This window comes from Typopeltis vanoorti, chromosome 10 (genome assembly GCF_054136105.1).
Source record: "Typopeltis vanoorti isolate ZY-2024b chromosome 10, IOZ_Tvanoo_1.0, whole genome shotgun sequence".
Classification (NCBI taxonomy): Eukaryota; Metazoa; Arthropoda; class Arachnida; order Uropygi; family Thelyphonidae; genus Typopeltis; species Typopeltis vanoorti.
The window spans coordinates 20,295,307-20,320,471 of NC_143558.1; the positions used below are offsets into that span (position 1 = coordinate 20,295,307).

Below are 25,165 nucleotides of genomic sequence, written 5' to 3' on the forward strand. Positions count from 1 at the left end.
TGTTGAATGCAGAATTCCAGCCATCGACTGGGACACAAATCTGCACAAAATCATTCAGAACTGAGGCTCACAACATGGATTCCCATGGTGGGACTGCAGTATGCAAGCCCCACATTACTCAAACCAACATGCAGTGTTGGTTTGAGTAATGTGTGGCAGGTGCCTGGTGAAAGTCTCTTACCAAAATTCATAACCACAACTATTAAAATCAGAGGTGGCAGAGTGTTGGTAGGGTCCTGTTTTTCCTGGTTTGACCTCAGACTTCTGTTTGTGGTGACTCAAACATAGAACTCCAAGAAATATCTGAACAATTTATTATAAATTTTCCATAAATTTATAATAAATTATAAATTTATGGAAAATTGATAGAATATTTTTCATAAAGCAGATAACCAAAGGCAGAGGCCTTTGGTTATCAGCTTTATGAGAAATCAGATCTCTAAATTCTGATTATGTACAAAGGTCTCATTACACAGTTGCTCCATCTAGCTGAAAGAGACAATGGTCATTTCCATAAAAACACCACAAAGTAGGAAGCATTGCATTGTTCAGAATGTTTAGATATCTCTTGGAGTTCTTTGTTCGAGTCACCACAAACAGAGATCTGAGGTCAAACCAGAAAAATAGGACCGTACCATCACACGGCCACCTCTGACTTTCATAGTTGCGGTTATGCACTTCAGTACGAGACTTTTAAATGTTCCATAAAGAATCTACTTTTCTGTTGATTTTCTTCCAAATTACTGTGTTTAGTCAAGATTGATATTCAGCTAAGCCACATTGCCCATTCTTGGTACTTGATATAAGATTTAATTTCTTCATGGTGGCCAGCTGCAGCTCTTACCTAATTATCTCAAGTATAACAAGCCACAGGAGCAAAGGATTTAGTAAACACCTGGAGAGTTGAGAAAGATGATCAGAGAGGTTACAATCTTCCTGATAGGATGAAAGGAGACCACAATGTCAACAGTCCTTAAAACTTGACCAGTATGTTCGGCTGTTCCTTTCACTCAAGGATGGGAAATCAGAGAGATTTCTTCGTGAGTTCTAGAGACTGGGAGCCTAAAGTTATTAAAATGCTTTGTTGATAAAGGACTTGTTAAAACATTTTTTAGAAAGGCAGATTTTACATAATTCACTTCTTGGCGTAAGAGATTCTCTTACACCATAAGAGAACTTAAAGTAGGAGCATGGTGTAACAAAGTCTTAATAGTTCCAATTTTTTGACTTGAATGATGGTGAGAAGTTGCATGGATATAACAATTTTTTTTTGTGTGTGTGTGTTTCTTTTCAAAAAATCAAGAATTGGAAATTACCATCAGACTGATGAAGAATCAATAAATCTAGACAGGCTAGCTGATTGTTTTTCTCCAACTGGAGTGAATTGAATTCTAGGATGAATCATATTTATTTTTGAGACAAAGAGTTAATACAGATGGGGAACCATTCTATATCACAAATACACTGCTTGGAAAGAAATCAATAGACTCCATAGTGTGAGAAACAAATAGCCAGGGAGCCCAACTATAGCATATAGGACCTCCTTTCGTTGTGATAACTGCTACAATCCTACAGGACATACTTTCTGCAAGTGTATGATAGTGATCAGTGGGAATTTTGGACTATTCTTCCTGTAGGAATGTAATGAGGTTCTGAACTGTTGTAGGGCAGACATTCTTTGACTTCACCAAACACTCCAATTCATCCCACAGATGTTCAATAGGTTGAGATCAGGGCTCTGTGGAGGCCAGTAAAGTGTGGTGATCATGTCCATAAATCATGCAGTTATAACTGCAGCCTTATGACAAGCCCCAACCACGTCACAAAACCATAGAAACATCAATAGAAAATCAGAAGAATAAGCAGCAGAAAACATCAAAAACTGTAATCATTATGCCACTTTTCTTGATAATGCATTCAACAGGGGAACATACTTTTGGAAACATGTCCCCCCCCCCCTTCTTCAACCAGAAAGATTTGGAAGTGTTGGCAGTATCTCCAAAGTCTGTAAAGAAGTTCCATTCAAGCGATACACTTATTGAAGTCAACTATGACACAGTCGGAAAAGTTACATAATGCAACATCTAGCAAGGCATACCAATTACAGTTATCCCCCACAAAACTTTAAGATTTTCCAGGGACATAATATCGGAGTTCAGCCTCCTTGATGTACCAAACGAAGAAATCTGCTCTGAAAAGAAAGATCAGGGAATGACAGTTACAAGGAAAATACTCATATGTAGGGATGAGGAAAAGAAGTGCAGTGGAGGAGATGGTGATCAGATATGAAGTGTCAATAATAATCATGCTTGAGGAATATTAAATACAGGCTGGAAAATTGAGAGTCATGGCAAGAAAAGAAAAAGACAATATAATTGAAGATTGGCTACTCAAACCAGACTCAGTTCTGGAGAATTTTTGAGCTGTATCCAACAGAGCAAAGAATAATTGTCGAAGGGTGACAATAATGGATGGCGATTGTATCAAAGTGATCATGGCTAAGGATGTTGTAGTGGAATTATTTAATGAGGCACTTTGTCAGTATATGTTATTTGAGTTTGAATAATATAGCAGTACTATGAAGCTATACAGCTATAAAGCAGTACTTTTTTGCAAAATAATAAACCAGTACTCATTTGCTTGGAGAAAAAACTGAAAATTATTAGAATATGAAGAGAAAACAATATTTACTTATATTGTCACTACATAGTGAGACAATAGTTTGGAATAAGAACAACAAATTAAGTATATAATATACAGCTTATTGAGCATATATAAAAAGATAAGTAGAATCTATATGATATTTTTTTAATATAAAAAATGCCAAGTTTTCATCTAGCACAGTATGCCAACTTCATACTTCATGCTAAATAACATTTCCTAAGCAGCCAAAAATGATATATTTTGCTGGATCGAAATATGTCAGCAGTGGACCTAAAATTTTAACAAACAGTAGCAAAAAAAAAAAAAAACTATCTGTAAGTAATACAAATGCTAAAGGGACTCAAAGTGAAATTTGTTGTATGAGATGTTGAGCTTGCTAGGTTAAGGCGGTTGGAATAGATGACATATTTACACATATTTTTAGGGAATGTTCAAAAGAGTTACCATAATATTGATCTGGTTGTTTCATGAGAGAAACAAGTGGGAACTCTAAGGAGCAGAAAGAAGGCAGAATCAAATTCCATACAAATCTCTATGAGCCATTGGAAACAACTGGTACAAATACTTCCATTTATAAACCAATCTGTATATTGGCAGTCATAGTTAAGGTATTATAGAGACTATTACCAAAACAGTGAGGTACCTTCCTTGATAATTTCATTCTTCCATAGTACAAATTGGCTTCCCTTTTCTACCTCCACAGATCAGACTAGTAACGATACCTGGGTATTTGTCATTAACAACGAACACAGATAGCCCATCTACCTATCAGAATTTCAGACAATCATTATCATCCTGCTAACATCCTAACTTTTCATAACAAACTCTCCTAAATATACTGTGGATGTCACTTCTCCACAGGGTAACTCCACAAGTTTCTTTAATTATATAACACCCTCTCATCCAACCATTCTTACTTAGCCTGTCATTTGATATTATAAAGGTGTCAGATGTGAGGACCTCCATGACGTCTGCTCTTCTCCATAGACTGATTTCCAACATTCTGATCCAAGCATCTGTTCAGATCAAATAGCAGAAATAATTCTTATAGAAATAAATGCCTGCCTTTAATCTCCCATTCTGCTTAAATTCCCAACCATTATCCGAGCTTTGGGTCTTCAGCAAATGTGCCAAGATAGCCTAAGAAAAAATTTCAGCATATTGCAAGTGGCTTGAGACAAATTATCAACATTATGTGTGACTACTGGAGCCTGCAAGCTGTAGAAAAGTTATCAGCAAATCCAAAACTAAAGTGCCAAATGCAAAAAACTTGCTTCTTGTCCAAAAGTGTTTGGCCTTTTGATCCCTCACCAAGGCCACAGGCCATAACTTTTGCCCATCACACATTTCCATCTCTTCTATATCTATATGGCATTATTGTAACATCACTTATAGAAAAAGCTGTTGACATGATTCTTTTCCTCTGACTCCTGCATTGATGATACTTCTTCCCATCCCAAGATGTGCTTGCTACATGTTCCCCATTGTCTTCTGTCAGAAGAAGAAGAATCCTGTGAATAGCTTAGACACTAACAAATCATCTGATCCTGATGGTATCCCTCCTTTTGTTCTTAAAACCTCTGCTTTGGAATTAACACCTTTCATTTTTTTCTACTTCGATTGGCATCTACTCTACAAAATGGAAATAAGTCTGTATTCAATCCATTCCAAAAATGTTGAAAATTAGCTAACAAACTATTGCCATTTGTTCTTACTTCAGTTCTCTCAAAAATCATGGAAGTCATCAATAGCAAACTTCTTTATGTAGAAGCCCTAATATGGAGTTTACCACTCTTAATCCACTGTCAGTCTTCTAGCTGTCACCACCACCACCACCACCAATCTTTGCACTCATGTCATTAAAAGGTTTGAGAAACACATGGAGTTGCTATTGACATTTCAACAAGAGCATTAATTTGAGTTTGGTTGCCTGCCTAACATACTGCTCTTATGATCTGCCTTTTGCCCTTGCAGCTGAATTCATCAGTGTCATCTATGGTTATTCACTGCTGATCACGTTGATAGCATGACCAATACTGGTCATGTTGATGGCATCCTGTCTCATCTCTTGCAAGAAAGATCTCACTTCACATCCTCTTATTCTTGATAATACCTGGATCTCAGAACAAGATCATCCTTAACTTCATATACTTTCTATTTAAGATGCTGTTTCTTACTCAGTTGCTAACACTAGAAATATCCAAATCTGCCCAATCTTTGAGTACTGCATTGGAACGGAGTATGTAAAACCTCTAAGAATGCTTGATAATATCGAAATGAGCATAGTCCAATTAATTGATAATTCCTTTTCATACACACATGCACACCTTTGTTTCTCTTATAGATTTGCTTCATTCACTCCCATATAGACATTATCTTTTCACAGTATGTCTGTTCTGTAGGGATTTCCGTAGACAATATTATGCTGAAGTGGAGACCATAATTTCTCTGCTCTTCTTCCAAACTATAAGAACATGAGCAGTTGCAGAACAATATCCATATGCTATCTAGCTTCTAACTTGCAGAACCAACTTCTCTTCCTCTTCTGTTCTTTAGAATAGCCTCCCTCACAGTGTTTCCCCTAAAGACTCAGCTGTTCAAGAAATACATGAAACAAATATTTTGTTGTTTTTTACCTCTTTGACACTTGCTCATACATGGCACTAACATGCAGTAGGTCTTGCAGCCTTTCATGTGTGTGGATCTGACTTTTCTTTTAATGTCAGGAAAAAACCATGCTGTTCATGATTATGACAGATGTGTTGAATTAAAGGAGATTCATACAGTTATTCACTTTTGACTTTTCAACAGTGAAAAGTCAAAAGTGAATAATGAGCGCAAGGTGCTTTGTGCACCTTGTGTTCATTACATGTATTGCTGCTATGCTCAGAAACATACTGATGTGTTGATGAGGAGATGGTTATGGTACTGTACAAGTCATTGGTCAGACCACACTGACTACTTTCATGAATTTGCTCACACCTGATTTCCATTCTGTTGTGAAAATGCAGGAGAGCATACAGTGAAAAATTATTAAGACAATGTTAGTACACTGAAATATTGGTTATGCAGAAGTTTAGTAAATATAAATTGCAGAGCTTGGCATATAAGTATAATGAGATGATTATGATGGAGATGGGAACTTTATAAAGTTAATGTGGAGAATCTTATACGTGAAGTAAAAGGATGGAGAATAATCATCCATCCTTGTAAGTTCTGTAAATGTGTTTAGAAGGGGAAGTGAGAATAGATTTTTTTTTTTTTTTTTTTTACATGGAGAGTGATGAAATGTTGGGAATGCTAGGACAGTTGTGTTTCCTAGCAAAATCAAATGTTCAGCAATGAGTCTGTTGATCCCATGCAAGTTTAATATTAGTAATACAGAAAACTGAATAGTCTTCTATGTTCACAGTCTACACTTGTTCTTAACTATTTTATTACTTTCTGCTTGGCAGCTGAGTGAACTACAATGAAGAGAACTTAATTCAGCAGTTTCAGATTAAGTTCATAAAATTGTATTCTGTTGGCTGAAAACTAAATTTACTGCTATAGTATTCAATCACTGCTTATGTTGACTACAGCATCATCCTTCCTAACAGAGCTCTACTCTTTTTCAAGCACCAAGAAATTAGCAGTGACAAGTTAGGAAATGGAACAACCTGAATGCCATCAGTACTAAAATGGACTCACTCAACAGGAAAGAAGTGCAATTAGAAAAGAGATTACCTCAGGTGCTATCCTATCATAGTAATGATAATTATAAGATATTTAGTAAAGAAAAAAAAATGCCCTTCACTGTCTCAAATACTTCCTATAGTATTCCTTACTAAATATGAAGGTACACTGATTATATGTTCATTTGTGTTTCATGTTGCACATTCCAAATTACACACACTTTCCAGATCCTAAATAAACAAAAAATACTGTTTATTTTAATATTTTGCTAATGATTATAGTCTACATTTCTGGGATGTTATAATTAAGTCCTTATATTTTCACAATTTTAACTTGAAACCTCATACGTTCACAATTTTAATCAAAAATTTGAACAGTGCAAAACATATGTTGTAGTTGCTCATATAAGGAAACCACAGTGTCAAAAAGACAGTATCATCCCTAACATTAGTTATGTAAAAGTACTAATAAAATTCTGCTGATAGAAATGGATGTTTAGTAATTTATTAAAGCCTTGGTAGCATCTTTATCAATTCTCAACTCTGATTTTTGATGTATAAATGATACCTTTTTTTTTTTCTAGTCTGTGATGTTTTGCAACTGAGTGTTTAACTTATTTCCATGTAGGGCAATCACGTCTATGATTGATTCATCACAATAACATTCATTAGAATGTTATCATGATGAACTTTTGAAAAAAAAAAAAAAATTGAGATTTTTTTAAATATATAATGAGCTTTCTGATATTGTCATTTAGTATTACATTATTAATACAGTGGATGCCCATTTACTTGACATTGCTGCAGTTTTTCTTTTGTGGTTATACTAAAGAATTGTAAAAATTCCTTTTTTAACAGACCCAACAGAAAGTGGAGGAATAATGGTTTGCTAGTTCAGTGGAGCAGTGTCCATTGAAGTATAGCAGACACTGAGCTAAAACAACCAATATCTCATTATATATCTATGAGATATTGGTTGAAGTGAGTCTGTGAGGGAGTGATCGGTGTGCCAAATTGCTCTCCTCTGGACAGCATTGAGAATTTTTAATGAGGTTTTAGGTGCACTGCCTCAAAATGTTGGGTTGAGCAGACTGGGATTTTTATAGAGATAGTTGGGTGGATGAAAAATAGCATCTTGAGCAGAAAAGAATGCCATGTTTTTTAGAGGCTGGGAAAGATATTGATGTGATGTTTTTTTTTTATGCCAAGAGAGACTGGTCAAAGGAGATAGAGATCTGATCCTGTCTTGCTCACCTTCCCCTACTTGAGGGTAAAGGAAGGTGTGCTGTGATCTTCAAGAGAAAGTGACAAGACTACATCTTGGTAAAATTGAAAGTGACCAGGTTATCCTTTCCTCATTGAAGGATTGCACGCATATCAGTGTTTTAGCATGTGGTTGCAGATGAGTGGAGTATACTGTCACCAACAAAGTTGCAGATATGATTAGCGGTGACTGACAGTAGGTCATTTATATGTACGAGAAAGAGGAGGCAATTGGATGTCATGTTGGATAGTACTCTATCCAACATGACAGAGAAAAAAAAAGCGACTTATGAAATTGGCTATCCAATTTCATAAGTCGCAGCTAGGAATTCAGTTTGTTTAGCAGGCCTCAATGCCAAACATTATCAATAGCCAAAATGTCAAGAGTGAACATCACATGTTTCCTGAACTTTTTCATGGCATGTGTCATGTTCTGTGATAAGGGGAGTATATCATGAAAGCATTACAAAATCTTGTTTATGTGGTGCAAAAATTAATAATATTAGTAATTTTGTCAGAATGCAGAAAGGGAAGGTGAAAGAATTTGTTTTGGCTGGAACCAATGGCCTGAGAGAGAAATATTGTAGGAGGGAGGATATCTAAGAGTTGTTGGACGATGCAAAAAAGAAGAGTAGCACACTATGATAGAGGTGAAATGAGAAGGAAAGCGATGATAGCTAATGAATCAATACACATGTTGTGCAGAAGGAATAATGTAGAGCAGGGTTTCCCAAACTGTGTTCCGCAGAACACCAGTGTTCTGCAGAAGGTGAATAAGTGTTTCTGCGAGAAGTTCTCCTGGAATTTGTCATTTTAGTTTTCTAAGCATTTTTATGAATAAATATTTTATAGTGAAAATATTCTGAGGAGAATAATATTCCTGAATATGTCGAAAAGCTCAGACCCAGAACGCCTAATCTGCGTAGCAAATGTTAGTGACCAAGCCATGTATTTTTAAATGAAGTATTCATGAATTATCGTTAATTTCACACACCAAAACCTTTTAACATTTGGGAAAGGGAATACCACTGTTTATGACCGGTCATAAAAATTGCCTGAAAGCAGATTATAACAATGGCTGGCATATCCTCTGTTCTCAAAACTGAAGGAAATGACATCTGTGTAGCAAATGTCAGTGACCAAGCAGCATATTTTTAAACATGGAAATATTTATGAATTATTGTTAATTTTCACACATCGAAATCTTTCAACAATCGGGAAAGAGAATACCGCTGTTTATGACCGATCATAAAAATTGCCTGCAAGCCGATTACAACAATGGGCAGCGTATCCTCTGCTCTCAAAACTGAAAGAAATAACATCTGTGTTGCAAATGTTAGTGACCAATCAGCAAGGAAGTATAAAAAAAATTTTTCCAAAATTGAAGATCAAGGTAGTCTGTATCCAGTTCTCAAATTTAGTAATACTGAATACTGTTGTGTCCCTATCTACGATTATTAAACTTTCTTTTATCCTTTCAAGTGAATCTCTATTTTATCTTTATTCAAAACTTAACTATGCACGAGATATTTCACAATTCAAATATTTAAGCTTTTTCTCCCCTTAGTGTCCCTAATATTTGTATTATACTGCACCTTTCAGGACATTTAGTTTAAGATATATAATTCGAAAACAAGGAGCAATTACAAAAATATGTCTGAGTGTGAAGCTATTAAGCAGTCGTGACCCTTTATCTCGTAACTTAACATATTAATTTCCAGCGCGATTAGGTTCGTATGTTTTCAAGTGGTGCATTAGGAGCAATTTCAGACAACTGTATTATCAATGAACAAAAGTTTATTTAAAATCTTAAACATGGTACAATTCAATTTCTATTATATAAAACACAATTCAATACTAAGAATAAAATTACAAAATTACACAAGCAAAATACAAGTGTTAGGGCAAAATCCTATATGGGAATTTGCGATCATGACCAATTAAAGTGGCGTTTTTCTCGTAGACAGGCTTATACGTTAGTTATGCATTTCTAAATAACTTAGGGAATTGAAACAACGTAGATCCGAATATAAATTAAATTATATTTTAATAGATATTTCCGATATTTCGGCAATGTCACATTGCCATTTTCTAAAGGAACTTACAAAAAGGCAGGTGCACACAAGGCAATAACAATACAGTAACTGAGAATGAAGATTTGAAGCTATCGTTCTCCTAGAAGTCCTGATGGTGCCCTCTGGAGGGCTAAGTAGGCGTTCTTGGCCGTTGGGCTGAAGGTCTGCTGATGTATGCTTCCCAAATTTGGGGCAGTCACATACAACCAAATTTGTTGAGGTTTGGAGAGTTTCTTAGGGCAGAGGCTGATTCCATAAATAATCTTTCGAATTTATATTTGCTCCGGTGTATTATTGTTTTCCACCGTATTCTGTGGCGGGTATCCAGAGCATGGTCTGCAAGACCAGAATGGCTATACTTGTAAAACCGGATGTAGTCCTTGTGTTCAGAAATTCTGATATTCGCTGTCCTGCCTGTTTGGCCAAAGTACGACAGTTTACAACTGCAAGGGACCTGGTATACACCAGGTAGGTCTAGGGGAAGTGGTTGGTCTTTGGTAGAGCGGATAAGGGATGCCAATTTTCTGTAAGGCCTGTAACAGGAGGTGAGGTCATGTTTTTTTAGAATTTTGGTAATTTTTTCTGAGGTGCCTTGGATGTAGGGAATGGTGATGGATTTAGAGTAATCTTTTTTGTGGAGGGGGGGAGGAGGGGGGTTGTGGTTTGTAGGTTTTAATATTTTTTTTGGGGGGGGGGGTAGCCATTGGCTGAGAAAGTGTTGAGGATGTGATTTAGTTCAGTGTTAAGGGCTATGTCGTTAGAACAGATTAGTTTAGCCCTGTTGTATAGTGTTTTTACCACTCCATATTGTTGTGTGTGTGTGGGGGGGATTGTTGGTGTATGTATCTGCCTGTATGGGTGGGTTTTCTGTAAACTGAGAAAACCAAAGTTCCATCAGGCTGGCGGGTGACTAGTGTGTCTAGGAAAGGGAGGCAGTTGTTTTCCTCTTTTTCCAGGGTGAACTTGATTCTGGCATGTTGGTTGTTTAAGTGTGTAAGAAGGAGAGGAGTGTTTCAGAGCCATGTGGCCAAATAGCGAACACATCATCAACGTAGCGAAGCCATATGGTTGGTTTTTGTGGGGCAGAGGCTAAGGCTTTTTCCTCAAAGGTCTCCATAAAGAAATTGGCCAAGGGTGGTGAGAGTGGTGAGCCCATGGCTGTCCCCTCTATTTGTTTGTAGAATTTTCCCTACCAAACGAAATAGCCTGAGTTCATTGTGAACTGAAATAGGGCTGAGATATCGGGGGAAAATTTGGCTTGGATTAGCTATTTCTGTCCAAAACATGCTACGGTTCGCTTGCACGCGACTCTCACGTGACGAGTCTCACTTCGAGAATTGACCTTGAGCGATCGTCATTTGTTTTAAGCTAACCTCTATACTAAATTAATCCCTTTATTACAATTTACTTGAATATTTTAATCTCCTTTTTTCAAGTGTTAAACTAGCCTCTCACATGCAAATTCTTATCACTAATATTCTTTGTCTTACTTAACCTATTTTTTTCATATCTTTTTTTTGTAATAAGATTCCCTTTTTTATTATTTAGTTAAACAAACAATTTCTGCTATAATTATTTTACTAGGATGCAAGCATATTTTCTGTCTTTAAATATTTTGTATTAGCTACTTACATAGGATTTTATATTTTTATTTTCATGTTACACTGATAACTGAAATTTTTACATTCTTGGTTATCAGAGTGTAACAATACTTTCTTTACAAGTTCGTATTGTAGGGCGAAAGTTTCGAAACCATAGTGCTGTGATTTTTTAAAAGTAATAGGCCTGCAGATTTAAATTTTAATATGAATAAGAGACAAGGGACTTTGTTTAATTTTATTGTACTGTACAAGTCATTGATCACTTGTACAAACACCTTCAATAAGAGATTTGTTAATACCAAATTTGTTAGTTACCTGCCTTCTCCTGGATTCTGCTATTCCAAATACTATTTTTTTCATTTCACTTTTTTACATTTCAATGTACTAACATTGCCTTAGTAATTTTTCACTGTACGCTCTCCTGCATTTTCACAACAGAATGGAAATCAGGTGTGACCACACTGACTACTTTCATGAATTTGCTCACACCTGATTTCCATTCTGTTGTGAAAATGCAGGAGAGCGTACAGTGAAAAATTACTAAGGCAATGTTAGTACACTGAAATGTAAAAAAGTGAAATGAAAAAAAGTAGTATTTGGAATAGCAGAATCCAGGAGAAGGCAGATAACTAACAAATTTGGTTGAAAGCTTATTTTTTACTTGGTCAGACTATAATAAATTTAGTTAAAGGAGTGCTCTGGTGTTGTACCACCTTACCCCAGTCCTGAAGATACTTTCAGGTGCAAACTTTGTTTGCTCACACTTGGATAAAGGATTAAACTAATTTTATTATACTCCAACCAAGTGAAAAATAAACTTTCAACATCTTTCTCTAAATCCAGAGTAATTTAATAAAAAGGTGGCACACCGTTTGGCAGCTCCTGTAGGAGGAGATGACCTTGCTAATGCTTCTGCCTTGGTATCTCCACTTGGGCCTGGCTCCCACCAAAGAGACCTCAATAAAGGTTGAAACTAGTCTGGGTAGTGGCCCCTCCCTTAATGCATAACATTATACATATCCGCAAGGAGATGTGTTTTGCATTATGAGAGATACTGAGATAGGAGTGTTGGTAGCTTGCTCCACCTTTGCAAGGAGTCGCCCGGTGTTGTATCACTTTACCCCAGTCCTGAAGATACTTTCAGGTGCAAACTTTGTTTGCACACACTTGGATAAAGGATTAAACTAAATTTATTATAACGAATTTGGTATTAACAAATCTATTATTGAAGGTGTTTGTGATGCAATAGATAGTAAGTCAACCACCACCAGCCTACAATGCGGTCTCCAGGATGTACAAAAGGAGGGGAAAACTACCAGCACACAATAGAAAAAGTCTACATTCGCTCGTTCTATAAATTCTATAAATTTTTGGTGATCAGAATGGGATATATCAATGAAAATTAGTACAAATTAATTTAATGATATTGATGTTTAATTATTATTAATTACTAATTAATGATCAATTATTAATTAATAATAAAAATCAGCTAAATTAACAATTAATTATTAATTAATACATTACTAAATAACCAAAGTGTTCTATGAAAATTTCAGGATTTGTTAAGTGTTCCGTCATCGGAAAAGTTTGGGAAACGCTGATGTAGAGCATGTGGACCTATGGCCTGAATTTGATGGATGTGGAAAGATTTGTGTAATGTTGATGGACTGCACTGAAATGGATTTGGAGTTAAATTTCTGGAGAGAACTTCATTCACTGAGAGTGTCAAAGTGCAAAGGCTGGAAAAGGCAGTTGCAGATGAGTGTGTGTATCAAGGCACCATAAAGCATATCAGTGTGTGAATGAGCAAATAATGCAGAATCTAGTCTCTCAGGTAACAATATTGAATGGGGTAGTCAATTCAGAATGGAAAATGCTGTGGAGGATATATAAGGAGAAAAATGTCAAGCTAACTCAAATGTTACAAGGATCAGGCAAGAAACATGACCAGCATGGTAAGGAAGGCAAAATCAGATTATGGGAAGAAATTAGCTGAACAGGCAAAAGGAAATCCCAAAGAGTTTTTTTGTTAGTTGCAAGTAAGAGAAAGAATGACTATAGAAGTATAACTAATACATGCAGATGGTAGTGAGGTAACAGAGGCAGATGACATTGTTGAGCTACTGAATGACCATTTTTAAAGAGTATATCATCCAAGTGAAGATATTGTTATATCTTCACTTGGATGATATAAGAAGAGGTGATGGGAACTGATGTGAGAACAGAGGTTGATGAATTGGAGGTATTTGGAATATTGCAGAATCTGCATGCAGGTACAAATGTGAGATTGGATTAGATGTCGATTCTCATTTTAAGAGACTGTGTAGGGGAACTGGTGATGCCTTTGACTGTTTAATTTGAGTCTCAGCTCTGGCAAAGTCCCAAGAGAGTGGAAGGAGAGAAAAATAATTCCTTTGCATAAAGGAGGATCTAAGTCTGATAGCAAATTATAGACCAGTCAATATTTCAGGAGTGGTGGTAAAAAGAGAATTCAGGAATGGGTGGATAGGAATATGATACTCTATGAGGGGCAGCATGACTTTGTGAATGTCATGCCTTAGTAATCTATTAATTTTTTATAATAGAGTGACAGCTGAGTTGGATAAAGGGAATGGTTACACAATGCTACTGTGAAATCCTATAAAGGTGTTTGATAGGATTCCACATGGCACCTTATTATGCAAACTGCAACAAATGGGAATGGATATAAAACTGGTTAGATAGGGTAAACGGCTCCCTATACGGGAACAAATAGGCGTTAGCTGATTTTTATTTTATTATTTATTTATTTTTTATAAAACTGGTGATATGAATAAAAGGGTGAATGATGTGCAGATACCAAAAAAATAGCATTTGGAATAGCAGAATCCAGGAGAAGGCAGGTAACTAGTGGTGTGCCACAAGGCTCAGTTCTTGGACCACTGTATAATTTGTACATAAATGATTATAGGAAATAATTTGAAGGGAGATATTCAGTTGTTTGCTGATGATGCAAATTTGGGTGAGTGATAGTTAATCGAGGTTTGTAGATAGCCTGCAAGATGATTTAAATAAGTTGACAGTAAGGGCAAAACATAATGGATGTCAATTTAATTGACATAGTGGCCTGGTTAGCCGAGTGGTCAGCATATCCGCTCTCCAGCCAAAAGACTGCGGGTTCGAATCCCGCAGTGGGCATGGATGTTTGTGATTGTCTGTGAAAATACTAGTGGTGATGATGGGCAGTAGATGGCATTGGTGTAGATGATGGTAGTAGTGGAGACAGAGTTGTAGAGTTGGTGCCCTCCCTCGCTGAGTCTTGAGTCTGCATGGTTAGCCTAGTGGCTGTGCGCTTTGCAACCATATACCTCGGGAAGGAGTGTCCTAGGTTCGATTCCTGTGGGTGACGTGAGGAACTGAAGGATCTTCCTCAGCCATAGCCAAGTTAGCTGGTCTTGGGCATGGACAGTAGGGTTTTTCCCCCAGTTTATCCTGGGGGTTTTTCATCCTGCAAAGCAGACAAAATCCGACTCGAGAAACTCAACACTATGGACATAGGATACACCAGGGTGTAGGGCTGACCACCTTATCCTTTGAACGGTTTGAGGTCCGATGATTAATAAACCCTTGACGCCGCAAGGTAAAAGAGAGTAAAAAGAAGATGAAAAAGATTACAAGCTGTGTACCACATTGAGAGAACTGTACTCCAGGAAATTGAAGCCAGAATTCTGGGGGTAGTAGTAGATAGAACCGAAGTTTAGAGGGTTCATTGCTAAAGTAGCCAGGGTAACTCACAGGATTACTTTGTTATTGAAGAATGCACTAACAAGCAGAGATAAGGGAGTTATCATTCTTCTTTATAAAGTCTTAATACAACCACATATGAATTATGGTGCTCAGCTCTGGTCTGGGTTTCTTGGGGATGAGGAAGTGGTTGAGAAGATCCAGAGGTGAATGACCAAGATGACGAGTGGTCTGTTGAATGCTCCCTATGAGGATAGATTGAGAATTTGTGGATTGCAAAAGCTGGTTGATAGGCAAAAATAGGAAGGAGAGGAATATGATAGAAACATCGAAGTTACTTAAAGGATTTTTTAGGATTTATGCAGGGGAAGTGTTTCAGCACTTGGCTAGAAGGGAGTAGAACAAGAGGTCATTCCTGGAAGTTGGGTAAGACTGTGATTAGCAAGGGCATGAATACTAGATTTTTCACTTGGAGAGTGTTGAATGAATGGAATGGGTTGCCTGAGTCACTTGTTAATGCTTTGTCTGTAAATAGTTTCAAGGAGAGGTACGATAGATATTGTGTTGATAATTTGGGCCTCCCTCGAGTCTTAGGACTCCATAGATTTTTGATCTAGATCTGTAGCCAATCTTTGTGTACATTACATCATCCCCCACTGGACATATTATTATTATTGCAAGGGCACCTCAATGGGGTCACTGATTAAATTGTGGACTGTTGACTGTTGATAACTTATTCATTATTTTGGAGAGGATTGAGATAATGGTAATCAATGAGTAGTTTGACAACAGACTTCTATTCCCATTTTAAGGATAGGTTGAATAAATGTTTGCTTTCATGCATTGGAATAAGGGATGGGCTTCTGACTTGATCAATTCTTATTCTTCTGTTATATAAAATACTGCTAACTGTATCAGTTTGTCTGTATTTTAATCTTCCTCTGCATCCTCCCCATGGCATTTTTATTTCAAACAGTCCCTATTTTGTCATCTTTGATCCTCTATTTCATTTAAGTGAGCTTAGTACTCTAGGTTAGCTCTACCCAGACCTTTTTGAATATTAATAACATTGTTTCTTAATATTTTCTGATAACTTCATTTTTGATATAGTTCTACCAATGATACCTCTGCTCACTTCCTAATTTTTCTCAAACTCTCACATCTGTGGTTCTCAGTTTTGATAAGCTGTTTATTTCTAACCAAGGCTGTCAGATATGTAAGTCACAATTTGGTGGAATTGTGCTGTATGTTATTAATTTGGCATTTAAATGATTTTTATTGTATTTGTGTTATCGCAATATACTTTGACTTCTAGAATTGGGGGCTGCTACTTTTCTGTCTGATCACCCATTATTGTATGATGGTGGATGGATTTTATTCTCAAACTTTGCAACTCATCCTGGAGTTCAACAGAGCTTCATTCCTTCACCTACTTTTTACTTTCTATATATTAATAGTCCTCTTGAGTTGACTGCAAGTCCAATTACTTTTGTAGATATAACTTTAAACTCTAATTTTCAAACTATTTTCAGTGATGTTCTAATAACCTTGCTAATTTGAATGCTAGTAAACATTCCAGTCTTGTTTCTTGTGAAAAAGAATCCCTTTCTTTTATTCTAACTTTGGAAAACACCAACTCTGAACAACACGAAATTCCTCTTCTTAGGATAACTCTAATCCAATCTTTCTTGTCATAGACATATTGGAAATACTTCCCCTTTGCTTTCCAAGAATTTAGATTTTCACATACACTCAAGCTGTTACTTTGCTTCAGAACAGCCATTAATGCCTATACAAATCAATTCAACCATTTAGTATTGCTTACATATTTGGGATGGTGTTCCAAAGAGTTCCTTAAAAATATTTTGACTTGTTACAGAAGGGTGAAGTTAAGGGGATCATTAACCAATCTTTTACTAGTTTGCTTGATGGCATCTGTAATTTTTCTAGTGTCCTCTAAATCTTTTGGAACACCATCATCTTTCAACACTTCTTGCAGTCCAACTCCCAACTCACAGAACAAATTTTCCTTTGTCTCTCTTTTAGAAGAATTCCCCTCTCTTGTGTTTCCTAAAAGTTATAGTTTGCAAGTATAATCTTCAATGTTAACAAGTTTGTTTTTCTTTTCTGTTCTTTTTTTTACTCCTAAAAAAAAGTATGTACATTTGAAAAGAGAATAAAAGTTAAACAGTGGAGTTAGCAGTAGTAGAATACCATGCAGCAGGGGAAGTTAAAAATTAACCATTTATATATATATGCACCCACACACACACCCTAATAGATAATGCAGAAAATTCTCTGCTTTATCTATATTTATCTCATCCATGAAAAATTATGAGAAAGGATTGCAACTAATAACAGTTCATTGAAAGAATGAAAAGTAACAAAGGTACAGCCTGTAAAGAGCTCTCTAAATTTTCAAATAGATCAGTAACTTATTTTAATCCAATAGAGTTCCTATTAAACAGGCCAATCACCTAATCTAAAATTACTATGAGATAATCTAGTTATAAAATCCAAAATAAACAGTTCCACAAAACAATTAATGACGTTGTCCTAAGTATAATTGCTTTACAAGCTACACATTTCATTAACAAGGACTAAAAACAGTGTAAGATGAGGTTTTTTTTTTTTTCTTTAATTTTTCTGTGTAAATACGCATCCAGATTATATTTTAATGTGGCCAAAATGTGAAATCTTAGTTTCACATTTTGGCCAAATGATATATAATATCCATGTTTATTAAAATGTATGTCAAGAAAGTTTAGGATGCTTGAAAATTTCATTTCAAATTAATTATGAAGTTCATTTTTAATTTTATTATTTTTTCCCTCCTCAGATTAGAAGACTTCGCTAAGCAGATTAAAGTTGATTTGGGGTATGTGCTTATTCAGACTTGCTTTCCACATATTCCGCTTTGTAGCTCATCATCTTTGCCCTGGAGCCATAGTAAAATGATGATTACTGTGCCAGCACTAAAAGGTTAATTTCATTTTTGTGTTTTTCTAGATATGCTTATTACTAGATATGTGTTTTTCTAGATATGCTTATTGAAATTTATATTTATACCTGGATATACACATTCTTCTTCTTCTGCAGCTTCTCCCACTTAAGTGAGGGCACTGTTGATAATGAGTCTCTTCCACACCTTCCTGTCTTGGGCTGTCACCACATCCAAGTTCTTCATCCTCGAGTCCTCTTCTACCAGCTCCCCCCATCATGGATGTGCAAGGAAGGCGGAAGCCTTCCTTGCACATCCATCTGCATGACCCTTCTTCCCACATATTCGTCCTCCCTCCTCGTCACATGACCAAACCATCTCAACCTTGCCTCCTGTATTTTTGCTCCTAAATTCGTAACTTTCACTGTTCCCCTGACATAGTCATTTCTCAGACGATCCTTTCTAGTCACACCGCACATCCACCTAAGCATTCTCATCTCTGCTACTTCCATCCTGCTAATGTTATTTTTCCTCAGGGCCACAGTTTCTATAGCATATGTCATAGCTGGCCTCACTACTGTCCTATAGATTTTGCCTTTCAGATTGATCAGCACCCTCTTATCGCATAACACTCCAGCCATCTCCCTCCAGTTCCTCCAACCCGTTTGTATCATGCATCCCATTTCCTTCTCAGCTCCTCCATCTTCTTCCACTGTTGAACCTAAGTATCTAAAGTCTCTCACCTTCTGATGACATTTTCTTCCAGCTCCAGATCTGTCTCCTGTCCGCCACCTACTGTGCAACACATATACTCTGTCTTACTTCTGCTCAGTCTCATACCTCTCTCTTCCAGTACTTTTCTCCATCTTTCCAGTTTAGTTCCCGCTTCTTCTCTTGAATCTGCACACAGCAAGATGTCATCTGCATACAACATTGTCCAAGGCACATCTTCTCTCACCTCCTCTGTTACCACCTCCATTACAATATTAAACAGAAACGGACTTAATGCTGACCCTTGATGCAAGCCAACTGTTACTTGAAAACTTTCTGTCTGTCCCAGACAGGTCCGAACACTTGTCTTCACATTTCTGTACATTTCCCACACCAACCTGACATATTTCTCTGGCACCTTCTTCTCCCTCAGACACCTCCAGACTTCTTGCCTTGGCACTCTATCGTATGCTTTCTCCAGATCAATAAATGCCAGATGTAGCTCCCTTTGTTTCTCTCGATACTTTTCCATCATCTGCCGTAACCCAAAGATAGCATCTGTTGTTGATCTACCAGGCATGAAGCCAAATTGTTCCTTTGCAATCTCTACCTCCTTCCTCAATCTACCATCAAGAACCCTTTCTAGGATTTTCATTGTGTGGGACATCAACTTTATTCCTCTGAAATTTTTACAGTCTTGTGCATCCCCTTTACCCTTGTAGATGGGGACAAGAGTACTCTCCCTCCATTCCTCAGGTATATTTTCCTGTTGGCAAACTTTCATGAACTGGTCCCACAGCAGGTCAATTCCTTCTTTCCCCAGTGCCTTCCATGCCTCCACTGGAATTCTGTCGGGGCCCACTGATTTTCCATTCCTCATCCTCTTCATGGCCTCCATCACTTCCACTCTACTGATGATCTGCACCATCCCCTCAGAAGGCCACCCATCTCCTCTGTGAGTCCTTGCATTTTCCTCATTCAAAAGTCCCTCAAAGTATATTTTCCATCTGTTTCTTATGTCCACATCCCTCCATAATACTCTTCCTTCAGCATCTTTGATCTGCCTCACAGATGTCCTTTACTGCTTTATTTCTACATTTCGCTAGTTGGTAAATTTTTCTCTGTCCTTCCTTTGTTTCTAATTGTGTGTATTCTATTTGTTTCTAAATGTGTATATCAAGGTATATCATACCTGGATATATTACTTCTACCAAATGTGTTCACGGTTGGTTTTGTGAGAGGAAAACCATTTATATGGCTATAGTCCTAGACTGGATTATTCATTACTGGAGAGTTGTGTGTGTGTGGGGGGGGGGGGGGATTTGTGGCCAGTTCAATACATATATCATGGCTTTTGTCAGATATATAGGATGGCTTGTATGTTCACTTATCATTTATCTTCTCCTACATCTATTTTTTTTTTATTAATGTATTTTTATTATTTTTAAAAAAAAATTATTTTCCATACATATTTATATAAACACCTCATATAGGATTGATACTTAAGACTTTTTTCATTGCATGGCAGGAAGGGAGCAAAAAAGGGTTTACCCATGGAAATTGTGTAAGAGTATGGTTAGCAAGGGTGATAGGATTAGATTTTTTTCCGCTTGGAGGATAAATGGGTGGAATAGGTTGCCAGAGGTATTGTGAGTGCTTCGTCGGTGAATGAGGGTAAGGAGAGGTATGATAGGTATTTTGTGAATAATGGATCTCTCACAATGAGTCTTCTGACTCCATGGAGATACCTATATAATAATAATAACACTGACATATTCAGTATTGCCAAATTTAATAACATTATACATTTTTAATTAACCTATTCTCCAGCTGTAATGTCTAATTTTTTTTTCTTAGTTACATTAAATTCTCTTTTTTTTTATAGCCTGTTACTGAAGGCCATTTCACATATTTTCAGTAATTAAAAATTAAAAAAAAAAAATTTATATAATTGCTCTCTTCACTATCTTCCTGTTAGATAAATTCATTGGATTACAATTACCTATTTGATTTAACTATCCTGCTGAACTCCTTCTGTGTACTTAGTGAATCCCTTCTGAATTACTTCCATTCTCTTGATATCCAGTATGAGCCTGACCAGAGATCTGAACCTGACCTGACCTCTCTTTCTTCTAACCAAAATATCCAAATCCTTGAATAAAACGTTTTCTAAATCCTGTCTATTTAACTTATCCATCCACTATTATCTTCATATTGAATTGCTGCATGCACTTGCATTCACATTAAATTTTAAACATCATTTCCCTGCATACAGAGAGAGAAATTTTATTCTTAATGTTTGAATCTAAATCATATATTGAATATATTAAACAACAAGGAGCTTATCATAGAATTGCCTTGCTTCAAACAACGTGACTTTTTGAAGACCCCCCCCCTCTAAGTACTACCTCCTGTTTCATATTTAATCATATGATTAACTAGTAATGTTTAATCAGAAATATTTTGGGAAAATTTTGAGAAGGAAGCAGTGCTAATAATTATGGACGTACTTACTGGATTTCTATTCAGAACTCAAACTGTTTATTACCAATTGTCATGTTGGAACATGATATCAGTAGTATCACAGAGCTCCCATCGATCCCAGTTATATAATTATAAAATAAAAAGTAAAAAAAATATGAGAAATTTACCTGTAATGTTCCAAGTAAGATATATGCAAGCATACTTTAGAAAAGGCTCATAAAAATGCTGGATAGGAAACTAGAAAGAATATTCCAAGATCAGGCCAAATAGGAGTTTCAAGATCAAATTTTCACTTTAAGACAGAATGGAAAAATCATGGGAATTGAACAAGGACTATATTTAAGTTTGTAGACCTAGAAAAGGCATATGACAGATGCCCAGGAAAATGTATTTCAAATTGCTACAATTGTATGATGTAAATAGGACATTCTATCAAGTAGTACTTGTCTATATTTGAATTTTAAGTCAAGTTACATTTGAAGCATTTTGAAGGAGTTACAGGAAGATAATTTGATGTAAAATCAAGTGTGCATCCTTGTGAGACAAGTGTGCACACGCTCTCTCTACTGTTATTTATCATCTTTTTTTTATTTATTTTTGATCATATTAATTATGAAGGACAGTGGCATTATGTCTAATATTAGAATTAGACATGTTAATCTTAGCTCATCAGTGTATGCAGATGATGTTATATCCTTAAGAAAAATACAGTACACGTCTGCAAGATTCCTTATTTAAATTGAACAACTTTCCTTCTGTAACAAATTTGGTATGATAATCAGCAATACATTTTCCCTAATGTACATGTCCTAATGCACAGTATACACATCTGAAAGGAAGTGCCCTGTGCAAAAAACTTCGAACAATTATCTATACTCCAGAGGATTTTAATAATACTACTTGTGTTACTTGTTTATGAAAGTGTGACTTCTTCATTGATTTAGCTCTTGGTATCTCTGTGGATCCAGCTCCCACCGATGAAATTTCAATGTATGTCATAACCAGTTTGTGAAATAATCCTTTACTCATAATTTACAGCAGCATATATGCTTGCTTCAGCATCCTGAAGGTGAACCATAGAAGTAGTGAAACATTTCAGCTATTTGGACACAAGTTTTGACTGATGTTAAATATGAACATAGATAACAGAATATGCAAAGTTGGTATGGTAAAGAGTCAGCTGAGTAAATTTATATGCTGTGAGAGTGAGATTGGCCAAAACACTAAACCAGCTGTATGCAGGGTATTCAGCAGTGTTCTGACCAGTTTGGATGTATGAATCTGGGAGTTGGGTTAGAAATAAAACTTAACAGTTGATCAAAGACTAGAAACCTCACATATGAGAAAATTAGTGGAGTGAATAGCTGTCATTGATGACAGGATCACGTTGAAAATGAAGATGTTGGGAAGAAGCTAGACAAGGTTAGCATCAAGTTCATGAGTGATATTCGTTTGAAGTAATTTGATTGCTTAAATGACGGGAGTGGACATATTGATAGAATGGCTGTTTGGTGCCTGGATAGCTGGAAGGGAATTCTTAAAGGATCAGGATCTTAGTGGATGGATGTGGTTAGAAGTGCTTTGAAAGACCAAAATGTAGGCTTACAATACTGATTTGAAAGATTCTTTTTAATAGGAAGTTTGTAATAATGTATAGAGGATAGTATCCTCTATACCACATCAGGAAGTTGATGATTATGGAGTAAAAAAAAAAAAAAAATGATGAATCACCATATTATTAAAATACTAGATAGAGAGAGATTTATAGAAGTTTTTTTCACTTATTTACAAAATAAATTATGATATACAAGAAGGTAAATTCTTATAATCCTTTACCCCAGCATAAACAAGAGTTTGCACATGAAGTATTTTCATGACTAGGTTACTTGTATACAGAAGCAGATGCCTTCACGTCATATTGTACTTAGTATCCCATAATGCCCAGTGCACTACTTTAGGACATATATATTGACATGCGTTATGGGAAGGGTCTCTGCCCAGACCCAAGTTTCCACCTTTATTGAGATCTCATCAGCAGAAGCTGTACTTGTAGAATTACTGAGAACTAAATGGAATGGAACTTACTGAGAACTAAATAGAACTAATATTTTGCAATGCAACATTTTGTTAGTTGTATTTAGCAAATTTTGCTTTTGTATTGAATTAGCTCTCAGCATCTCCACGTCCTCAATAAAGGTTAAAAACAATCTGGGTAGTGACATTTTCCCTAATGTACATGTTCTAATGCACAGTATACACATCTGAAAGGAGGTGCCCTGTGCAAAAAACTTCGAACAATTATCTATACTCCAGAGGATTTTAATAATACTACTTGTGTTACTTGTTTATGAAAGTGTGACTTCTGCATTGATTTAGCTCTTGGTATCTCTGTGGATCTAGCTCCCACCGATAAAATTTCAATGTATGTCATAACCAGTTTGTGAAATAATCCTTTACTCATAATTTATAGCAGCATATATGCTTGCTTCAGCATAGGCTGAGTATGAAGTTTGGGGTGGTGTGTGTGGGGGGGGGAAATGCTGAATTTCTTCAACTGCTTTGACCACCTTTTGTTAAACCATGGTTTGGGAAGTGGCCAAGATTGGGGAATGAAGGCTGGTGAGTATAAGTGCTGCGATCCACTCAGAGCAGGTGTTTGGATAAGAAGAGTGAAATGAATAGTCTGACCATGGAGAAATAAAAGTTCCAGTGGCTGTCCCATTTGTAGTGCCAAAGGAAACCAACAAGGTTTGTAGTGGCTGGAGCTAGGGCGTTATGTGTGAGAGAAAACTTGCATTTAGTCAGGTAGATGTTTCAGGTCATTGTTTATAACAAATATGTCTACATTGTGTTCAACTTTTTCATTGACATTGAAAAAGGGAAGTTCTGGACATTCAGATCAAGTATGACCAAAATCCCAATGGCCAGGATCCTGATGCCCCAAATCTCAAGGCACACCAGAATCTTGACAGTATCTACTTTATTGTAAAAATATATATTCATATAATTCTATATATTTATTAGTTTTTTAGTTAGTTAAAATTTACCTTAATAGGTTAATCTTGTATAGAAAGAATATAAAATACGACAATTTTAATTATTTTAATAACAAATTTTTCTCTCAATTTGAAGATTGTGTTTTCTGTTACAGAAACCACCAGGTTTATAAATATGAACAAGTAAAAACAACTTAATTAAATTATACTTTATTATACTGCAATTAATTAATGTTTCAAAGTCAAATTTCTGTATTTGGAATGTTTGAGTAATAATTATAGGTATAGTATTGAAATAAAGATAGAAAATTTGAAATAAGAGTATTTTCAGAATATAAAGATTTAGAGTAATGTATTTTTGCAGCTGCATAACATTCAATAGAAATATCATTAGTATAACTAAAACTATAATTATACTGGATTTTTTTTATTAGCTGTACTTTCACAAATTTCTTTGATAAATGCATTGGACATAGCTGCTCAGTAATTAATCCATAAATCTATAATATTTTCATTTGAAGAATTAAGAATGTCATCCTTTTAAGAATTAACTTGTTCTGCATCTACCATAGGTAAATTACTTGGCATGTATGGCTGTTACAAAAAAAAAACTAAAAAAAAAAACCTTTTAATCTGTGTTAAGAACCATTTGTTAAATTGACTGCAGATAAGAATTAAATCCTTAAAGCAGCCACTTAGTGGAAAATCTGAAAAGTTAGAACCTGATGTGATCAGGATTTTTGATTTATGTATATAAGAATGCATATCTGAAAAATAATATTAGTGTTAGTTCACCTTTCAACAAAATGGATGAAGTTTGTGAAATTGTTCCATTTAACACATCCTGTGTTAAGATTAATCCATGTAATTATTGGTTGATATGACATACTATTGGTGTTGTGAAAGAAGAACATCAGAAAGTAGCAGTGGTACAGCAATAACAAAATATTCAGATGGAGGGCATCTTCACACGTGCATAAATTACAATCATGCTCCACAAGCCAGTGCTGCTGCTGTGACAAAAGCCATTGGC

The 25,165-nt window shown here is 35.9% G+C and overlaps 1 protein-coding gene across 1 annotated transcript in view; it reads left to right on the top strand.

Annotated features, from left to right (window-relative positions):
* The window catches only part of LOC150102211 (zinc finger FYVE domain-containing protein 26-like), a 193,668-nt gene extending 175,681 nt beyond the window's left edge, over positions 1–17,987 (top strand). The window contains exon 14 of the mRNA XM_090399523.1: positions 17,840–17,987. Coding sequence (XP_090255649.1) covers positions 17,840–17,987 — 148 coding nt within the window. The remainder of the gene's footprint in view (positions 1–17,839) is intronic.
* The last annotated feature ends 7,178 nt before the right edge of the window (positions 17,988–25,165 follow it).